General features: G+C 37.3%; 3 protein-coding genes across 6 annotated transcripts in view; 1 reads left to right on the top strand and 2 right to left on the bottom strand.

Moving 5' to 3' along the window:
* The window catches only part of LOC123513882 (transmembrane protease serine 11D-like), a 9,290-nt gene extending 7,714 nt beyond the window's left edge, over positions 1–1,576 (top strand). For all 4 annotated transcript variants that reach the window (XM_045271333.1, XM_045271334.1, XM_045271332.1 and 1 more), the window contains 3 exons: positions 3–148; positions 711–831; positions 1,424–1,576. In XM_045271333.1, coding sequence (XP_045127268.1) covers positions 3–148; positions 711–831; positions 1,424–1,488 — 332 coding nt within the window. In that variant the 3' untranslated portion in view covers positions 1,489–1,576. The remainder of the gene's footprint in view (positions 1–2; positions 149–710; positions 832–1,423) is intronic.
* Positions 1,577–2,024: 448 nt separating this feature from the next.
* On the bottom strand, positions 2,025–17,090 carry LOC123513883 (inactive peptidyl-prolyl cis-trans isomerase FKBP6-like). The gene is made up of 9 exons (XM_045271335.1): positions 16,952–17,090; positions 12,948–13,050; positions 12,035–12,189; positions 11,385–11,470; positions 10,969–11,205; positions 10,184–10,354; positions 9,513–9,665; positions 4,090–4,196; positions 2,025–3,247 (listed from the first exon to the last, which is right to left on the bottom strand). Exons 2-9 carry the CDS (start codon positions 13,040–13,042, stop codon positions 3,004–3,006), a joined length of 1,248 nt encoding a protein of 415 aa, XP_045127270.1. The 5' UTR covers positions 13,043–13,050; positions 16,952–17,090; the 3' UTR covers positions 2,025–3,003.
* Positions 15,099–18,571, bottom strand: part of LOC123513929 (mucin-2-like) — a 101,042-nt gene continuing 97,569 nt past the window's right edge. The window contains exon 25 of the mRNA XM_045271424.1: positions 15,099–18,503. Coding sequence (XP_045127359.1) covers positions 18,413–18,503 — 91 coding nt within the window. The 3' untranslated portion in view covers positions 15,099–18,412. The remainder of the gene's footprint in view (positions 18,504–18,571) is intronic.

Raw genomic sequence — 18,571 nt, 5'->3', positions numbered from 1 at the left:
AGGTGGATCACAGCCGGATATACTTAATCATGTGACAGTACAGACAATGACCAATGAAGAATGCAAGAACAAAAATTACAGCAGCGACGATATCACAGACAATATGATCTGCGCTGGCGTATCACAGGGAGGCAAGGACTCCTGTCAGGTGAGTTCTAGATACCCTGGTCTCCTTAAGATAAGATATGAAATGAAAACAAGTCACGTTCTATTCACATATCAGGATATCAAACTTTCTGGAATATAAACAAAGAAAACTCAGGAAATATTCTCACTTAGACGGTAAAAACACTTTGTAATAATGTCTTCATGATTCTATCTATAAATACACAATAAGTAAAGAAAATTTGTTAATATGATAATGCAGCAAAATTACCTAAACATGATCTCATGATGACAAAATTCACTACCTGGATACCTCAAGTATATTTTCTAGATACATCAACAAAATGAAAGCATCAATACTACCTCAGCACATATGTCTGTCTACTTATGTATCAGATGCATGATTCCATAAAATCCACAGGAGGATGAGTGTAACAGTCTATTATCTATTCTATTACGGGTGGAGAGAGAGAGAGAGAGAGAGAGAGAGAGAGAGAGAGAGAGAGAGAGAGAGAGAGAGAGAGAGAGAGAGAGAGAGAGAGAGAGAGAGAGAGAGAGAGAGAGAGAGAGAGAGAGAGAGAGAGAGTAAAAGTGTATTTTTTCAGGGTGATTCTGGCGGCCCCTTGGTGACGGATAATGCAACGAACAGTGAGCTAATTGGTATTGTCTCTTGGGGAAGTGGCTGTGCTGCTGAGGGTTACCCAGGTGTCTACACCAGAGTTACCAGTAAGTAACAGTCACATTTTTCCAATATTGCAAGGAAGTTCATAAAGACATTACCTTTTATTGAGAGCACATTCATAATGAACACTTGCTTTACAAAACAATCACAATTGATTCCATTTAAATATCAAAACTATAGTAGCTATTTGTGGGGTAAAGCTGTCACTCAATTCAAGAATTCATTGACCTTTGCTTGCAATAGATAGTTAACTGAAAATTTCTATGTTTGAAAACTCATTTGAAGATTTCATAACACATTACAAAATGCATACACATACCTTACACAAAATGTCACCAGAAAAAGGTTGGTAGTATGGTGAGGGGATATTGGACATAGAATTTAAATTCATTATCATTTTGCCTGCTATAGTTTGCCTACATACAACACTGATCCCTTTTTTTTATGTTAGCCAAGAGATGAGCTTGAAATAAAATACCTTTAAATATTCAATACATGCTATACCAATAAGCACAATGAATGAGATCCTGGAAGCAATTACTCCTTTCATAAAAGATCATTCCTATATTTTGATATCATATGTGATATATACAATATTATTCAAGATGATATAAATATACAAATCTTAATCCACAGACTACCTTCCATGGATCCAAGAAAAGACAGGAAACAGCTGGTCAACTTGCCAGCCCCTCAGCTGAAAGCCCTGGCTCACACTCTACTCTTCCTCAAGATAATAATCGTTGCTATGAATAACTGATATCATAACAATAAATGCAGCATAAAATACATGTTCCTCGTTATTCACACCTCATCAATGCCAAAACCTTTAAATTTTGGTTTCATGATTTTTCTGCCTTCTACTATGCCATTGGTTATCTTAAATACTGCAAGCAATGTACGAGTCTTGAAAGTATGACTTCACTAATTATTTAAGGGATATAAAGCATACACACAACTGTTAGAGTTTTGGTATAATAACTAAATCTTTGGTAAATGAATAGCAGATTGTGAAATTAAAATGGAAGAATACGGTAACACTAAATAGCAATGTATCATACACAGCCTTATCAATACAAATAAGGAGGTTTTCCAGGTGAGTGACATGCAAACACTGTAAACACTTTAAACATGTATCTCAGGAGCTTCCCTTTCATGAGTACTACTAGTAGGATTAATGATGTAGTGTCACTATCCTATTAACCTCACCTCACAATACTAGCACAGCACAACAAAAAATATTCCAAACCTTTATCTAAAGGAAAGTAATGGTGAACAACATAATTCAACACATAAATAATAGATAAAAAAAGCCAATACATCAGATGGAAAACTTTTCAAAATTATAAACAAAATATTCCTTTGTTTGGATTTACAAAAGAAAACATATTTGAAGCAGAACAAATAATAAACTTGGATACAAAAACCTAACTAACTAAATCAATGATGAACATACAATTCTTGGTAATTCATTGATATTTGTAGTGCAAATTATTTATCTATTACACACACCATAAGATAGTGAAAAGTACGGGTGAGAATAAGAGATTTAAATATTTGTAATAATAAAATTTCACATCTCTAGTGCAATATTGTGAGCTGTGGAGAGAGAGAGAGAGAGAGAGAGAGAGAGAGAGAGAGAGAGAGAGAGAGAGAGAGAGAGAGAGAGAGAGAGAGAGAGAGAGAGAGAGAGAGAGAGAGAGAGAGAGAGAGAAACATTGCAAGGTAGCCACATTTCCATTCACGGTATTGGAATAATTCAGTCTATATCAAATGCTATTCTATTATAATTTTAAGAGGCAAATAAAAAAATGTATGAAAAAAGTGCAATCAGAATAAACCCCTATCCCTGGCAAAGCCCATCACTGCATGGGTTAATTACAATTTCCTTGGTCCCTTCCTGCACTCCAGCAAGATGATAAGGTCACTATGTCGACCTCTTGAAAAGGAATCTTGTAGGTCACCTATAGCTATTTCCTCATGATGCAACAAAAGATTATTAATACAATGAGAACTGTAGTTTTTCACATGGATCACTATGATAAATGTATCAACTCTCCATTAGCCTTGCAAGCAAAAGATCAACTTCAATACTGGAACACAGAAATGAAAAATGCCATTTATATAAAATACTTGTATGTATTAACTCACTTTACTTAGCTGTCTTAAGATTTCTGGCTGTGTTTGAAGGCTCCATCTTGCACCCTGATAGTATTTCATTGCTTTTCAAATGCCCTTGGTACCATACCGCTGGCCTGACCTTTGTGCTCTGCAGTTGCACTGGAGTTAAACATCTGCTGGCACATGAACCGCTCTCTAGCAGCCCACTTCTCTTCACGCTTGACTACAGCCTCCAGCTCTTCTATGATTTCATCACAGCCTGGTTTGAGGGACAGGGCCTGGTGCAAGAATTTCTTTGCACCTGAGAAGTCATTAAGAAGACCCTTGGCCTTCCCTAACCTGTGTAGAATAAAGTAAATGGAAACCAAGCATCAGTAGTTTAATCTGAAAATTAAGAGGAAAATATAACTAAAAGAATTTACTTCACATATGTTCCATATTATATCTGGCAATGTTATATAAATGCATGTGTAAATGGAAAAAAAAAAAAAAAAAAAAAAAAAAAAATGGAGTTAACTTTTTAACAAAACAACTGGAGTGAAATTTGACTCTGGCCCTGAGTTACAAGCCAGTAAGTAAAGTTTGGTGTCATGTATGGCTAGAGCACGGCTCACTGCCAAAGAAGTTACAATAAATTCAAAATAGTATTGCTATCCTCTCCTAAAGATTGAGTTTCATTTTACATGCTACTGATGATTTAGGACCAAAACTGTCTCTGCATCGGCAAGGTGTGAATCAATTTTGTTGTAAATTGGCTAATACAATAAAGATTACTCATATCATGATGACAAGCATTTTGACAAGCTTTTGAACAGGAGAGCAAGGAACATATCCTAGAAAACAAGGATGAAATAAGCTTTAGTGATGACACCAGGAGGAGCAACAGTGTTCACAGAATCCATTTGCTGCAGTCCATTAGCTAATAGCTGATTGTAGTAATGGTTATAAAGTCAGTCAGTTATAAGGTGAACACGTTTTAAGTTAATAAGTCAAAGACGACCTGTATATGAATGATAACTCCACAGTCACCACTCACTGCACATTGAGAGTTTGAATATACTGTAGTTTGCACAATTTTGCAAGAGCCACTAGAAACTAGACTTGGATAAGTTCCATTTATATATTCTTCTTGATTTAATATAATACTTAGATATATAGAACAGAATGAAATCACAACAAACCTAAAATTGAGCTTGGCAATAATATCTTTTGAATGTTCTCCAGTCACAGATAGTCCCATCTTGCATTGAGTACAGGCACGAGCTGGTTCCTTCAATTCTAAGTAAACCTGAAAAAGTGTCTTTTCATTAGTAATTCACATTACTCTTAATTGTTCATTAGTCACTGCCTTATACCTTTTAATAGATACTATTTTTGTGCAAGGAAAAAATATATATGTACACTGCTGGTCAGAGCGGAAGGCGCGAATGGGACAACAACTTCCACGCTGACCAAATTTCATTCATCCTTCTTAACTCCTAAACATACGGCGGATTCGCTGTATGTCGCTATCTGACAACTCTGCAGCTCTAGTTGTCAAAGTAGATGATATGTTTCCTTAGTCAACATTCGTCTGTGGTTCGTGTGATTGCATTTGAATTTTCTTTCATCCTCCCTCTTGGGCCGTTTTGTGGATGTGTGAGCTTACCATTGTGCCCTGTTACTACCTATTATGGGACCTAGGAAACTAATTAGTAAGGCCCAAATCTCAGTCATTTGTGCCTCAGTGAGGGAGAATAAGTCAAATCAAGAAACTGCCGCGAACACTGGCAAAGGTCTCAGAATTGTTCAACGTTGGACCAAAATTTATCGTGAAGAAGGAAGAGACACTTCGCCACCACCTTACAAGCCTGAAGGGCGTAAACGCAGTGTGAGCTAGAGAACTCTGAACATTATTCGGAGACAGCTTTAGGCCAACCCTCCCTTACACAGCAAGGAACTTACGGCTAGGAACCCTCTGTGCTGGGTGGGGTGAGTGAAAGGAGTGTGCGGAGATATGTGAAAGGCGACATGGGATAACGCAGTTTCAAAACCTTGCTTCAGTCATGATTACCTTAACAGTAGGCAAGCAGTTTGTCTCAGCACAAAGATTGGGACTTAGGTAAGTGCCGTAGGGTACGTTGGTCAGATGAGGCAAGCTTTCAGATTACATACAACCAGAGAAACCGTGTATACTGCAGACCTGGTAGTAACCGTCACGATCCACACTACACAACACACGCATTAAAATCCAGATTCTTTGATGGTGTGGGGTTGTTTTTCTTAGTATGGTCTTGAAAAATTAGTGTTTTTGCCTAAGAATGTTCGTATGAACCAAAATAACTACTTCGAGCTAATTCTAGATGAGTTAGATGAGTGTATGGAAAAGTGCAATGCTAATACCTTCATGCAAGATGGTGCACTGTGGCATACGGCAAAGTTAATTGTTGACTGGTTTGATTTCTGCAATGTCAGCCTTTTAAAACCTTGGCCCGCAAGTTCCCCAGACCTTAACCCTATAAAAAATCCCTGGGCGTACATAAAACTAAAGCTAAAGGAGAGAGATACCTCCTCCCTCCCACGCCTCCAAGCCGCTATTAAGGACATATGGGACAATATTGACGCTCAGTATCTCCAACCACCTGGGTGACTCACTTCCCAGGAGACTCAAAAGGTCAAGAAAGCATCAGGGCACCCAATCAATCACTAGTTTAGGTGAATACCCTCATTAAAACATATTTTCTGTGTCATTAATCTCCTTCAAATGATGTGACAGGTACTGCGTCTTCCCCTCTGACCAGCAGTGTTTATATGTATATATATTGTTACAAACAAGACTAAGTTCTTTTCCATGTGTATTTACTTAGTTGTATATTACAGGGTTTGAGCGGGGTTCATATCTATTTTTGTCCAACTTTTTCTTAAATTTATGAAAATTTTCTGTTGTTACAATCTCTTCACTGAATTCATTCCAGATTTCCACCACCCTAGGTGAAAAACTAAACTTTTTTAATGTTCTTCAAACACTGACTATTTATGATCTCTATCTATCTCTGTACTGAGAATGTCTCAGTATCTCACTGACATAGTTCCCAAAACCTTTTGATTGTGATTAGTATTTGTGTATTGCGGTTGTTAAAGAGTATTGTTAATGTTAAATGATCATTTTGTATAGTGTGACGTGTAGAGTGGTGATGTGGCATCTTGTCGATCTCATCAATTAACTTAAGGTAGTGGCTGCCGTTCGCCTTCACTCTCAATCAGACATACGCCTCAGATACGTACATTTGCCAGATGTGATGGGTTAAATGGAAATTTATAGGAATTTGGTGATATTGCTGCATGTTTGTGAGAGCAACACTTTCAGATGAGTTAGTGTTCGCTGTTGCAGTGAAGTGTTGTGACAACAGTGTTTGACAAATTGTTTCATGACCTACAGAAATAGTGATATAATTGTGATGTCATAGTTGTGCTTCCTAGTTGTGCCTATGTGGATTTGTGTGGTACAGTCTTGTCTATACTTACCATCAATGTAGGTATTACATTGCAGTGCTTGTGCAACCTGGGGGTCACAGATTTGATGACTGCTGTTCGGCAGTATGACTGGCGCATTTCACCAGTGCGATGTAGTGGAGGTACTGTGTGAGTTTTATGTTGTCATATGATGATACATATATTGTATTATATTTGTAAAGACAATTTGCTGAATATTGGTTAATAATTCCATGTATTCTCATGTACAATTGTTCACAGGTTGGACCTTTTGAATAAATAGCGTTACTGCCAGTGCTATCTTTCATCACCTGGTGAAACAATCTCCATTTTCAGTCAGTTTACTATTTTACACATCATTATTAGGTCCCCACTCTCCAATCCATCTTTCAAAGTTGGTAGCCCCATTTCCTTCAGTCTTTCTTCATAGGTAAGGTACTTCATTTCTGGCACCATCTTTGAAGCTGTCCTTTGGATTCTTTCTAGTTTCCTGATATCCTTTTGTATAGCATATGAGGAGACCACAACACTACTGTATATTTAAGTCTGGGTTTCAGCATAGTGGTTATGATTTTTTCATCATATTCTTATCCATGTAATTAAATGCCACACTGATATTTGTTAGTGTCCCATATGCTGAAGTAAATAACCATTTATGTGTCTTTCTGGGGTCAGGGTTGTATGTATAACCACTCCCAGGTTTCTCTCTTCTTTCCTCATTATAATCCCTTTTCCCATTTTGTATTCCCATTACCCACACAAGTCTTTTAATACTTTTACACATTTCCTTCACATGGCATTTCTTGCCATTACATTCTTATTTTCACTTATGACTCCATTCCCAGATATTATCAATATTTCTCTGCAATTCCATACAGTCCCTGTTGCTCTTTATTACTCTCAAGAATGTGTATTTTCCTAGTTGTATTGTACAGGATTTGAGCTGGACTCATGTCCTGTCTCCATGTCTACATTTATCCAATTTTTCCTTAAAGTTATGCACATTATGTGCTGTAACAACTTCATCATTCAATACATTCCACTTCTCCACCATTTTGTGTGGAAAACTGTATTTGCCAATACCCTTAACACACTGCTTCATCATGATTTTCTTTGCATGACCTCTTGTCCTTCCATCTTCTTCTGTCAACAGCACCAGGTCTTCCTTGTCATTCTTTTCAAAGCCATTGACTATCTTGTACATCGTAATTAGATCTCCTCGTTCTCTTCTATTTTGTGAGGTTGGTAGTCCATTTCCTTCAGCAGCTCTTCATATGTTAGGTCCTTTAGTTCCAGCATCATCTTTGTAGCAATCTTCTGTATCCATTCTAATCTTCTTATATCTTTTATAGAGCTCAAAGACAACACCACAACTGCATATTCCAGCTTTGGAGGTATCATGCTTGTGATAGTTTTTTATCATATCTTTATCCATAAATTGAAATGCCACACTTATATTAGTGAACATTTTATATGATATACCAAATATCTTGCTTATATATTTTTCAGGGTTCAGATTTTCCTGTATACTGTCTTGCAAGCCGTAAAATACGGTAATCACTCCCAGATCTTTTTCCTATTTAGTCTTCATTATTTGTTCCTCTCCCATCAAATAGTCCCATACCGGTCTTCTTTCGCTCTTACCTAGTTCCATTACGTGACATTTCTTGACATTGAACTCCAATTTCCACTTCTTGCTCCACTCATAGATCTTCTTTATATCATCCTGTAACAGCAAACAGTTCTCCTGGGTTTTGATAACTCTTAGTACCTTTGCATCATCAGCAAACAGATTAATGTAATTGTTTATCCCTTGTGAATGTCATTTACATAAATCTGAAACATAATGGGGGCTAACACTGACCTTGTGGCACTCTGCTTGTTACTTACTTTACCCAAGATGAGTATGTATCTCTGATCACAGTTCTCATCTCTCTGTCCTTCAAATAATCCCTTGTCAACTCTAACAAAGTTCCTTGCAGTCCTCTTATGTTCTCTAGTTTCCAAAGTAGTCTTCCATGAGGGACTTTATAAAAAGCCTTTTTTATGTTCAGGTATACTGTGTCCACTCATCCATCTCTGTTATCTATTCCTTCTATTACTCTTGAGTAGAAGCTTAATAAATTAACACACATGACCATCCTGTCCTGAACCCAAATTGTCTGTTTGTTATGACTTGTTCTTCTTCCAGATGTTTAACCAATTTTTCTTTGATAATTACTTCACAACACTTTCCCATAATGCTTGTAAGTGACACTGGTCTGTAATTCAATGGCTCAGTTGGCTTTCCCCCTTTAAATATCAGTATAAAGTTGGTTCTTTTCCATTCTACTGGAACTTTCCTATCATTTAGTAAACTTGTAACTATTTCCCAAATTAGATCCAGTAGTTCCTCTTTACCTTCTTACAGCACCCAGCCTGAAGCACCATCAGGAGTGTGAGTATGTTATTCACCCCCACGGTCACCTGTTGGCCACCCAACCAGCCTTTCTGTGTGTGTAATTCACCCCCATGGTCATCTGCTGGTCACCCAGCCAGCCTTTCCCATTATGGAGTGAGCTCAGAGCTCATAGACCAATCTTCGGGTAGGACTGAGACCACAACACATTGCACACACCGGGAAAGCAAGGCCACAAACCCTCAAGTCACATCCTGTACCTACTTGCTGCTAGGTGAACAGGGCCTACACATTAAGAGGCTTGCCCATTTTGCCTAGCCACTCCTGGGACTCGAACCTGGGCCTTTTCACTTGTGAGCTAAGCGTGTTAACCACTACACTACACAGTGTGTGTGTGTGTGTGTGTTTAACAAGTTGTGTTTTACACAACAATTGCTGTACTGTAAAAACTCCCCAAATCTGTGACACAAGATTATCCATTTCTGAAAAAAATTCACACACAATGAGTACAATTCTTCCAGATATTTGATCAACCTGTTTTCCACATATTTTTTCAATACTTGTTAGGGACACCAGTCTATAATTCAGTGTTCTTCTTTATCGACTCCTCTGAAAATTGGTACTATATTAGTTCTGGGAGGAAAAGCCTGTAATCACATTAAAACCTATAAAAGTGGGATGGATGAACCATCAAAGTCGATGAGAAGGCTATTTTGAGTGAACATTATTTACTACCTGTGCTAAGTTGCTCCTCAGTCTGATCAGGATGTGGCCTCTTTGTAGCTCCTCCTCTCTGTCCTTCAAGGCACAATTCTCCATGATCCAGGCAGCACGGTAGTAGGAGTTCTTAGCACCACTTATGTTTCCTTCACTGTAATGGTGATTGCCCTGCAGCATACAAATGGAGATGACACCCCTTTCCTCAATAAAAAGTGATAAGAGTGAACATACTGCTTGACTCTTGCAATAGTGAGGTGGACAAAACATGGATGAGAATAAGTATTAAGACTGATGGTAACTAGTGATTAGCTTATATATATATATATATATATATATATATATATATATATATATATATATATATATATATATATATATATATATATATATATATATATATATATATATAACCTGTTTTCAATGTTCTAAATCTACAGAGGTAATTGAAATAATGAATGTAGATATCTTAGGATGACAAATAAGAATGCAAATTGAATGAGAGGAGAGCATCAGAACACTGAGAAAATGCAGGAATAGAAATAAATGCAGACTTTTCATTTACCATCATCTACTCCTTCAGGAACATATATAATTAAAAAGATACATAAAATGAATGTCATATAAGAATGCATTCCTCAATAATAACAGAACATGCACATACTTCAAGGTGTAAACATTGAACATACTTGTCGGTGGTAGGCTTGAGCTGCTTCCAGCTTCTCCTTGAAGGTTGTAGTATTTTGCTTTTCTACATCTAGATCCTGAAATGAGTCAGCTGCGGCATGATCTACAGCACTCACCAACTGGACCTCATAGAGAAGCACTGCACCCCCTGGGATCCTGGGTGGACATCCTGTCTGTGAGTACAGAATACAACTATTGTCACAGTATTACTAATAATGCTGCCAATGTTTTGTGTAGAAGCAGCTTTATAACTAATAAAGCATGAGATCTACTGAACTAATATACTAAGCTACAGATGCTTGAGATTAAAACAACACCAAACTCTACTAATGGATGTTCTTTTTAAATAAGAACATTCTGCTTGATTATTTCAAGACAATTACATAACATTACAACCACATTTTTTTTTTCTTTTTACTTTAGATAGTGTTTCCTAGTTTACTATCAACAGAACCAAAGAAGAGAGCAGATACAACCTTACAGACATATTTCCTGTTTACTGTTTTCATATCGAAGTATATAAGGAAATGTCTCTTCAAGATGAATTTCAAATATTCACTTACCTATATGTAATCATGAAAACTTAGCAACTCACTCTGAGTGGCTGGACCAACACTACCACTGTATACACTTTACAAGATGCAATAAAACAACACACACACACACACTGTATAAAATTGTCTGACAAGAGAGAATAGATAGTAATAAAAATATTAATAAACACTAAATAATAACTAGCAACTATTTCAATTTTCATATCTAAGACAATTTAAACCATCAGTCTTACCTTTCCAAAAGCATAATGGGGCCAGATAAGGAACCTAGATGTTTCACCACACCTCATTGTTTTGATTGCTAAGTTGAGGCCAGGCAACAACTCTCCAACATCAAGTAACTTCCTATCAGGGAAGCCCCGTAAAAGGGAAGAGTCAAACGGTTCATCATTGTGCTCCAAAAAGGCAGTGTAATGGAAGGTTACACTAGCCCTTTCAGGAATGGCCTCACCAACTCCAGCCTTCACCTCCTGAATCACCATGATGAATAAAGCAGAGAAGTGTATTTAGTAAATAGTATAAGAATTGATATAGTAGGTTTGAATGAAATGTTGTTTCAAGTTATAAATTGTTTGAAGTAATGAGGATAACATGTTCTTATCAGCATACACCACTCTGGACTGACCTAACCCTGCGTAACACCACTTACCATCTTGAGCACTCCACCATCCCCAGAGATGTCCATCATCCGATGTGCCAGACGCTCAAAAGGTTCCTCATCTCCTGCATCTGACACTACAAAGAAAGGAATTAATGAAATGAAGACAATATTCCATCACTCACATCCTGTTAGCCTTTTAAATGTCTTCCTTCCTCCCCCAAAATAAATAGAATAATAAGAAACAAATAGATGTGCTTATTACATACAAAATCTTACTTTCCAAGTACGACGAGAGAGAGAGAGAGAGAGAGAGAGAGAGAGAGAGAGAGAGAGAGAGAGAGAGAGAGAGAGAGAGAGAGAGAGAGAGAGAGAGAGAGAGAGAGAGAGAGAGAGAGAGAGAGAGACATGGGTTTTAGAAATGTACAAACAATAAGGGAGTGGGGATGGGGAGGTGGATATGGAGAGGAGTTGGGAAAAGAGCTGTGGTTTAATTTCCACTTCATGACTTCTGGCTAATGATATTTCACCTGTTACAATCCCTCAAGTTGTCATATCACTTGTACATATACAGTGTCAAGTATGACACTGTATAGTACTTAATTAAGGAAATTAAAGTGTTTTCCAATACTTTTACAGCAATTATCTCTTTGTCGGGAAACATTACTATTCCTACTACTTTTAACTATTTGTTAACTCACAATTGTTTTCATCTTCATCAACTGTACCCATGAGGCTAAGGCTAGAGATGAGAGAGATGTCATCAAAAAAGTTTGCTTGTTGCTGTTGGGGGCAATAGTCTTCTGTTGGTTGAGATGCCACCTCAAACAGTGTGCCTGACTCAGACGACAGTTCTCTGCAATAACAAAGACCTCTCAAATACTCTGCTATTACAAAATTGGAACAAATAATATAACGGATAAACAACTGTAAACAGAGTAGATTGAAGGACAGAAGGAAAATGTAGAAAAACTGGAATGGAAAATACCTGAAAAGAAGAAAAATTAGACCAGAAGTGAGACAAATAAATTAGTAGTGGGGAAAAAGTAATAAGCAGAGTACCACAGGGATCAACTTTAACATCAACATTTTCAAATGTATAAAAATATTCCTGAAACAATAAGTACATAATTGCCATGGAAACCATGTTTCCATGGCTTCTACGAGAATCTGCACATTGGTTTAATTACGACACATGAATATAACACAGGGAGTAAAATTTAAGGCAAATAAATTCAAAGCAAACAAATATCACATAATGGAATTCAAGAGAGGACACAAATCTTGATGGAACATATGCATGAGTAGGTTTGAAATTATATAACATTGAGAGAATAAGAAGACATGGGATTGGTGACAGAACATAAAACTGTTGACAAAAAGAATAAAGCACTAAAATAGCTACATATCTGGTCCTATAACAGTACCAGACACACGAATAAACATATGGAGATCAGTAAAGACCTAAAACATTATACTAGTTGCTTTGTCAGTTAACTATACACACTCAACCTCAAAACATGCAGTTTAATACCAAATCTATAACGAAATAGATGCAAGTAAAAAAACAAAGGCATGCATATAAAAGATGAAAGAGAACAAGTCAAGCTTTACCTTAAATTTAAAGCTTCAGTAAGCTTGACTGGAGGAACCATCATTTCATGGGGTAAGAACTTAGTGCCTCCTCCCGTTCCATTCATTGCTGCCATACTACTTCCTGTGTAAGAATGATGACAATAATAATAAAAGAACATCCTTGGTCAGGTTAGCTGTTAATGATATTCACAGTATTTACGAGAATGATTTGTTTTCATGCTATAGTGAGGATGCAAAGATATTTTAGCTGGGGCAGTCATGGGAACTCCTATCAGGCAACATTATCACTTTAACCCCTTGAATAATATGACTCATTTTCATATTCATTCTGATTATTTTTTTTTTATAACATGTGGGCTTTTCACGGGAATTTCTGGGCTAAAGGGGATACTTTTTGGGGTACCTCCTATCTCAAAGCCCACCTGCTAGGAAACCCTTGCCCCAAGTGAGGAAGTCCAACCTACACTCGGACCGTGGAAAGGATTCGAACCCGTGCGCTTGAGACTCCTCGGATCCCAAAGCACGCATGGTTCCACTATTTGGTGACTATACAACTTCAGAAACTTATGTGGAGATGAAAATAGTGAAACTCTGTCCATTAGTTTTCTGACCTCCATACACCATTCCTACTATAAATGAAATAGTCTAATCATACCCAAGTTCAAGACAAAAATGCGACTCAGTATTGATGGAGTTAATCACAACCAGGTTTTCAGTATCTAACACTATAGTTACTTCATGTTTAAAATTGTCCTCAAATATTCCTATTGGGTGAAACAAAGCTTTTATAATGTAAATATATGAAATTCTAGAATAGTATGAAGGATTTTTGTGTGTAAATGAATCCACAACACATGAGTATAGTGTGTTACTCAGCAAAGGTGTTAACTATCTTTGGTCAGCTCACAATTCCCTGGGTGTGGCTCAAGTGACAATGGTGGTGGTGGTGGTGGTGGTGCTGGTGGTGGGTAGAGGATTCTAACATCTGCCCAATCTAAAGTACCTACATCCTCCCATGTCAGTTCCCTTCAATTGTTTGCTTGATGGAAAAAAAAAAAAAAAAAAAAAAAAAACATTCAACAAGTAGTAAAGGCTACCATCACTGCACATGTTGTTAGGAGTACTTGGTTAGTTGCTTCAGAATTAACCTCATCAAAGTCTAAATCTTTTTGCAGAGAGAGAGAGAGAGAGAGAGAGAGAGAGAGAGAGAGAGAGAGAGAGAGAGAGAGAGAGAGAGAGAGAGAGAGAGAGAGAGAGATTTAACTGCTCTTATTGTGAATATAATTTGCCAAGAGGTGTGGGGAGTCAGGAGAGATGGGAGGACCAAATGATTCCCAATGTGTAATGAATGGGGATTCATTAAGTGTTATCTTTGTTAATAGTCTCTAGCTGTAGTGTTACATCAAGGGCTGACAGTAATTGACAAATCTGAGGTAATCTAGACATTGGTCCCATATTTTCCATAATTCTTGTCTTTTAATTCTCTCTCTTAAACTTCCACTAACATCACTATGAACAACTTAGATGAAGCTATTGACTGTCAGTACCTTCTTTTGTCTATCTTTTCAATGATGTAAATTAATCAGATTATTAGACAGTGTGCAATACCTTTAAGTATAAACAATAACTTATGGTTCAGTGTGTCCTGCATAATTTTCAAGTATGGCCATTTTATAATATCGATTAGACTCAAACGTTTAAATAATTACATTACTAATGGTGGCATTTTGTAAAATACTTAAAGGTATACTTAGTCTATTCATCTTTTTTAGATCTTGGTCTTGTTAATGTCATTGTCATTCTCCCAAGCACTCAGTGCAGATTAAGCCTGTAACTAAATATTTTCTAAAAGCAAATAAGTTTGTTTGGCATAAGTGATAATTTCTAGTCTCTCTTGAAGCAAGGATCAACACCTCACTCCTTTTCGAACACCCATCCAGCCTTTTTGAGTGCCTAATCAAAATTCCCATGATATTACTTCCTTAAATGTCTCTTTAACATGTCCCATACTCTACTCTCTTCCTCCTCTTGCTTCATTCCCCTACATAAGCATCTAACCAGATACACACCAAAGAGAATTCTTTAATCTACTTAACCATAGTGGAAATAAAGTTCAAATACAAGGTCAACAATATGACATCATTTAAATAGGGTTGGATAAGAGCAGACTTTCAGTTTTCTCTTTTATTCACATTTTATACAAATAATAAAGGCTTACAATTGGGCAGCAAACAGTGACCCAGCGGCTGTACAGGCGACTCATCAGTAAGGCTAATTCAAGAAAATCCTACTTCATAATAAATATTATTGCTAATGATAATAATAATAATAATAATAATAATAAAATAATAATAATATAAAACAAAAAAATCCAATATTGATCACAATTAATGAATACTGCTTCTGGGCATTCTGAACTGCTCAATACCACAGTCACTGCTTGGTGCTGTCTCCTGGGCAGTGACTTGACCATGGCAGTTCATTCTACACTATTCTCTGGAGATGGTGTGACATCCAAGATGATGCTCGGCACCAGTCAAGCAACCCATCCTGTCTTAGTGACACCAACTGTTGGCCCACTCAAGTGCACCAATCAGTGTTTTGGGACTGACTGGTGAGACTATGAGAGCCTGGTAATCATCTACTTAACTTTCCCAGTTTTATCAGAAAAATGATAATAAAGATATTAAAACTATGACATACACTTGAGAGCCAGAGGATTAAGTTTTAAGAAACAATATTACGATAATTTTAGAGAAAATGTGAGAATTCTAGTCATGTTCAGTAACAGAAAGTTGCCAATTTCAAATAATGCAGACATTGAAGCTAACTTTGAACACTGAAGTTTATGATACCCTACTAGTGTTATAAATTATGGTAGTTACCATTAAGAAACTTTGTAAGTCATTTATATTAATTAATTGAATGAAAATAATAAAAAAAATCAACTTAATCCTCCTAAATGATTAACTCCTCAAGCTATGAAATGGTACCTCCAAATACAAAAGGATTATATATAATATTTTTTAATCTTTAACAATGCTGGGAAAAGAAAGGAAATAACTGCCAACAGCTCCACAGAAGCCAAAGAGCACTTTATGGCCAGCACTTCTAAACTAACTGGTTTCTTGGGAGCATACCCTAACATCTACGGTATTACACATGCCAGCCCTAAGCTTACTGGGTTATCCCTAATATGGATGGAGGAAGGGGAAGGCCTACCCCAGCATCAAAAGGGAAGAGGCAAAATAACCTCAAAGGCACCATGCACTCTATGTATTCCATTTGACAATCTAGAGTTTCACATACAAACACTTTAAATCAACAGTCACACACTAGAGAGCTTTGGGCAATGAGATGCCCCTTGGCCACTGACCTGCCCCGGCAGATAAAAGTGCCTCTTGGGTATTCTCCCACCCAGACTAAGACAATACATTGAAGTGGTTTGGCACCTAAACAGGAAAGGAATCTGAGGGGATGAGCACACGTGACATAGCAACGCTTGCTGTGCGGTGGGGAGGCTGGGAAAGACTCCCAGAAAGGTAATGCTGCACCAGGTATTATCCCTCTACTTGTCTAATGCGAAATTAATTATATATCTATATATGCAAAAATTCACACCCATTCTACCCATTGCCAAAGCTGAGAATAATAATAATAGCTGATATGTTAAAAGTTTTCGTAAAACAGCATAGAACATGCTGGAGCGAACACACACACACATACACTCAACACAACACATCACACACACACAATCTTGTCTGAACCCTAACTCAAAAAATCTTCGCGATGAGCTCAAGCTGTATCAATCCTGGTAATGCCCAAGTAAATTCCACGTCTTATGTCCAGTCAGGCGAGGCCCCACACTAAGACTATCAGGCTATTTACGTCACTTCACCGAGCTGGCTACTTCTACTCCAGCAATGTGGATGGTTAAACCTAGAACTCCGTCTTTAATTCACGTCCCTGGGACAATACAACCAACACAAACCAAGCTGCCTCGCCCTCAACTTAACACTGACCTTATTGCATCTATCCTGAAGCCCTTCGTCGTTTCACAAGTTTTCAGAATGATGGAGCAAGCTTTAACTGGCAGCAGGAAAGGGCTTACAATGTACCTGGAGCAGCCATGACGCTTCCCTCCCTGAACCCTGCACGTCTTATCGCAGCCAGTGACGCTCGGCACACTGCACCCAGCAGTCTAGCACGCTGAATTAACAGAGCACTTCGAGTATTCTACTACAACACAAGATGAAATATATGAGAGCAGATCAGTCAGTACCTTACAGGGAGCCACAAGAGAAAATATGAAGCAGAAGTGTTTCGAACCGGTTTCCCCTCACAGAAACGGGTCAAGCACCAAACACCAACAAAGCAGCTCGGAGGGCTTGCTTACCCGCTAGGCCGCGCGGGAACCCTTTCTCCGCTTTGCTAAAACATTATTCTACAAGAAAATAAGAAAACGCACACGTCCCAGAACAATACTAATATATATATATATATATATATATATATATATATATATATATATATATATATATATTCAGAAATTTTACGAGAAAGCATAATTTCCGGAACGTAATGGATGCATATTCAGCACTAAAATGCCATAAAACAAACGTTTGGATTGTTTGTCTAAAGACTTATGAAATAAATAATGTGCTGTAGAAAATAATTAATGGCCTGTGAGCAGAATGTCATTAATACTGGGTAAGTAGATAACTTCATTGCCGCAAAAAAAAAAAAAAAAAGTATAATAGCTGCCGCGCTAACAGACATGAAACGAATTAAATAATCACGACAATGGAAACAGAAAATCACTTATTACGGCAACAGATGAAGAAAAATGCTTACACGTGTACCAAACAAAAATTGAAAGATGCTGGAGTTTGACTGGAGCAAGTATATATATATATATATATATATATATATATATATATATATATATATATATATATATATATATATATATATATATATATATATATATATATATATATATATATATATATATATATATATATATATATATATATATATATATATATATATATATATATAAAACGAGCCTTGGCACTACATGTATGTATATTTCCTCCAGCAATATATGGTAACAAAGTGTATGCACAATCCTCCTAACACAGACTTGATGCTTGAGCGATTCATGGGTCAGACTAAATTAATCTTGGCTAAAGGGGAATTTGGGGGAAAGGGATGGGATGAGTTATTCTGCAAGGTTGGATGGATAATGGAGAATGTTCTCTTTTGCAATACTAATCATCCACCTTCAGTACCTAAATATTACTGAAATATTACAAGTATGCCCTACTTCCCCCTTAATATAATAGTTTTAACCTAGGAACATGGTGTCATTCTGAAATAAGTCCATTGACGCTATATCTTCAGGTAAACATGAGGAGGGCAGATTTGAGAACTGAAGGAGTGGGCTGGATTACCGCCCAGCCTTGCTATGCCTCTCCACCTCACCCGTACTTGCTGCTAAGAATTCTCCTCAGCAGGGGCTCTGCTTTGCACTCTCGGGGATTGCACTCCATCATGCCGTCACTGCCGCACCTGCAGAAGAGACCCACATAGTAAGGTATAGCTGCTACGCTGCAATCAATCAATCAATCAATCAATCA

The sequence above is a fragment of the Portunus trituberculatus genome, chromosome 37, assembly GCF_017591435.1.
Source record: "Portunus trituberculatus isolate SZX2019 chromosome 37, ASM1759143v1, whole genome shotgun sequence".
Lineage (NCBI taxonomy): Eukaryota > Metazoa > Arthropoda > Malacostraca > Decapoda > Portunidae > Portunus > Portunus trituberculatus.
The sequence above is the reverse complement of the archived record's forward strand: the minus strand, read 5'-3'. Positions and strand labels throughout refer to the sequence as shown.

Excerpts from the sequence above, each read along its gene's own strand:
- LOC123513883 (XM_045271335.1), bottom strand. The coding sequence starts at position 13,042 with ATGGCAGCAATGAATGGAACGGGAGGAGGCACTAAGTTCTTACCCCAT. Across the intron at positions 11,206-11,384 it reads ATGGTGGAGTGCTCAAGATG|GAGGTGAAGGCTGGAGTTGG; the intron begins GTAAGTGGTGTT and ends ATGGTGATTCAG. Across the intron at positions 10,355-10,968 it reads CCCATTATGCTTTTGGAAAG|ACAGGATGTCCACCCAGGAT; the intron begins GTAAGACTGATG and ends CTGTACTCACAG.